Below are 1,792 nucleotides of genomic sequence, written 5' to 3'. Positions count from 1 at the left end.
GCTCATTAGCGTTGCTCTGGTTCTGAGTTTGTCTGTAAATGTGCCGGTCCCTGGGGGCTGCTCTGCAGCCCAGTGCTTCCCCACGCCCACTCCTGATGCCGGGGACGCTCGAGGTGCCCGTGGGGCCGTGCTGCAGCGTGGCTCTGACCCCGTGGCAGGGCTTGGGCTGGGTACGGGCACCATGGGAGGGCAAGGCTTGGCGGATCTGGCCAGGACCACGCTTATTTAACCCTTGCCTTCTGTTCCTGGAGTGGCCGGGCAGGGTGGTTGTTGCTTTCTCCAAGCCCCCCCGCCACCCGCAGCATCCTCTGGCCATTTCCCAGCCCCCAGCCCATCACTGAGCCCCCGTTGGCCACAGCTCCTCCTGCAAAAGCAGAACAAGAGGCAAAATCCCCTCGCAGTGAGCAGCCCTTATTGGGGGACCCATCCCTGTGTTGAGCCAGGGGCCATGGCGAGCCGCTGGCAGTGGTGTGGGGCTCCCTGCCGGGTCACGTCTGCATCGCCCCGTGCTGACCCTGCTCCCAGGACGGGAGCCAGAGCCGGGGGGCGAGGGGAGGGAGGGGGGCTGAGAGAGGGGAGCGATCCCGTTTCACCTCCTGGGCCGCTCACACCATTAATGGGAGCGGGCGCAAACGGCTGCCAAAGCACCTGCTCCGCATCCCCGCCGGCGTCAGCATGGAGAGCCCGGCTGCCCCCGGATCATCTTCCCAGCTAAGCCCGGCCCTCGGTGAGACCCGGGGCTGCCGCAGGGTCCAAACCCCCGGAAAGCAGCTCCTGGGCTGGTCCTGCCTGCAGCCCCTCAGGGCTTGGACCAACCCTTGGGCTTTGCAGCGTCCCCATGGGGCTGGTGGGGGCATGGCCCCCAGCCCGTGTGGGGACCCGGGTTAGCAACGAGCCCCTGCACACCGGGGATATGCAGAGAACACACAAACATAACCAGGGACAACACCTTTTTTTTGTTGGTGGTTTTTTGTTTTTTTTTTTTTTTAAAACATTCAATTTAATACCTATTAAAAATGAAAATAGTTTATTTTAACCTCTATTGATTTAGGAAATACTTAAACCTGCCGTGGGTTGGGGGGGCTGTGAACATCTCCTGTAGTTGCTACAGCGCTGCGTTGATATTGCACTTGTGTTTCGTTCCTAAAAGCGACTCTGTGAAGGCAAGGCCCGAGGGGACCCCCGGTGATGGGCTCTCCCGCCCTGTTTTGTGACCAGCAAGCTTCACGCCACCCTGCAGCGATGGCACCGGGGCCCGGCGAGGTCGGGGCGGTCGTTCCCCTGATGTCCCTCTGAGGATGGCAGCAGCCTGGCTTCATTAACCCAGACTACACTTCTCTCAATTTGCTTTAAATAAAACCATGAACTGAATTCATGAGCTCCACAGTCTGGAGACCAACTCTGTTCGCTGGGATCCCTGTGCCCACTGCGCTGCCCCGATGCCTCCGGGACCAGGAGTGAAAATGAACCGCAAGCGAGATTTCGGGTGGGGATGGAGAAATAGCACGAAGCCCGGATGAAGAGAAGCTCCTTCCCCCAGTCCCTTCGGGTTGCCTTCGTGCATCTAATCCAGGGGGGCCCAAAGTCCCCAGCGAGGCTCGTGCCAGGCTCCCGGGCTGCTCTGCTGCTGCTCAGAGATCCTGGAACGCTGCCCACGCTGCCGGCCTGGGGAGCAGGCAGGGAGTGTCAGGGTGCCCTTGCCGGTGGCGGGGTTGGACCCCCCTGGATTCAGCACCATTGAGCCCCTCGGTTGCCCCAGCCTCAGTCGCGCCTCTTGCCCTCCCTGGGCCTG

At 61.4% G+C, this 1,792-nt stretch overlaps 2 protein-coding genes across 2 annotated transcripts in view; one reads left to right on the top strand and one right to left on the bottom strand.

The window, feature by feature from the left end:
- The window catches only part of AMH (anti-Mullerian hormone), a 7,442-nt gene extending 6,157 nt beyond the window's left edge, over positions 1-1,285 (top strand). Inside the window, exon 6 of the mRNA XM_035899759.1 lies at positions 1,219-1,285. Coding sequence (XP_035755652.1) covers positions 1,219-1,285 — 67 coding nt within the window. The remainder of the gene's footprint in view (positions 1-1,218) is intronic.
- Positions 1,286-1,631: 346 nt separating this feature from the next.
- LOC118452831 (nucleolar protein 58-like) overlaps positions 1,632-1,792 on the bottom strand; it is a 32,069-nt gene continuing 31,908 nt past the window's right edge. The window contains exon 9 of the mRNA XM_035899758.1: positions 1,632-1,665. Coding sequence (XP_035755651.1) covers positions 1,632-1,665 — 34 coding nt within the window. The remainder of the gene's footprint in view (positions 1,666-1,792) is intronic.

Source organism: Egretta garzetta, unplaced genomic scaffold, assembly GCF_000687185.1.
Source record: "Egretta garzetta isolate BGI_Z169 unplaced genomic scaffold, ASM68718v1 scaffold418, whole genome shotgun sequence".
NCBI lineage: Eukaryota > Metazoa > Chordata > Aves > Pelecaniformes > Ardeidae > Egretta > Egretta garzetta.
This window is presented reverse-complemented; position numbering and strand designations above follow the sequence as displayed.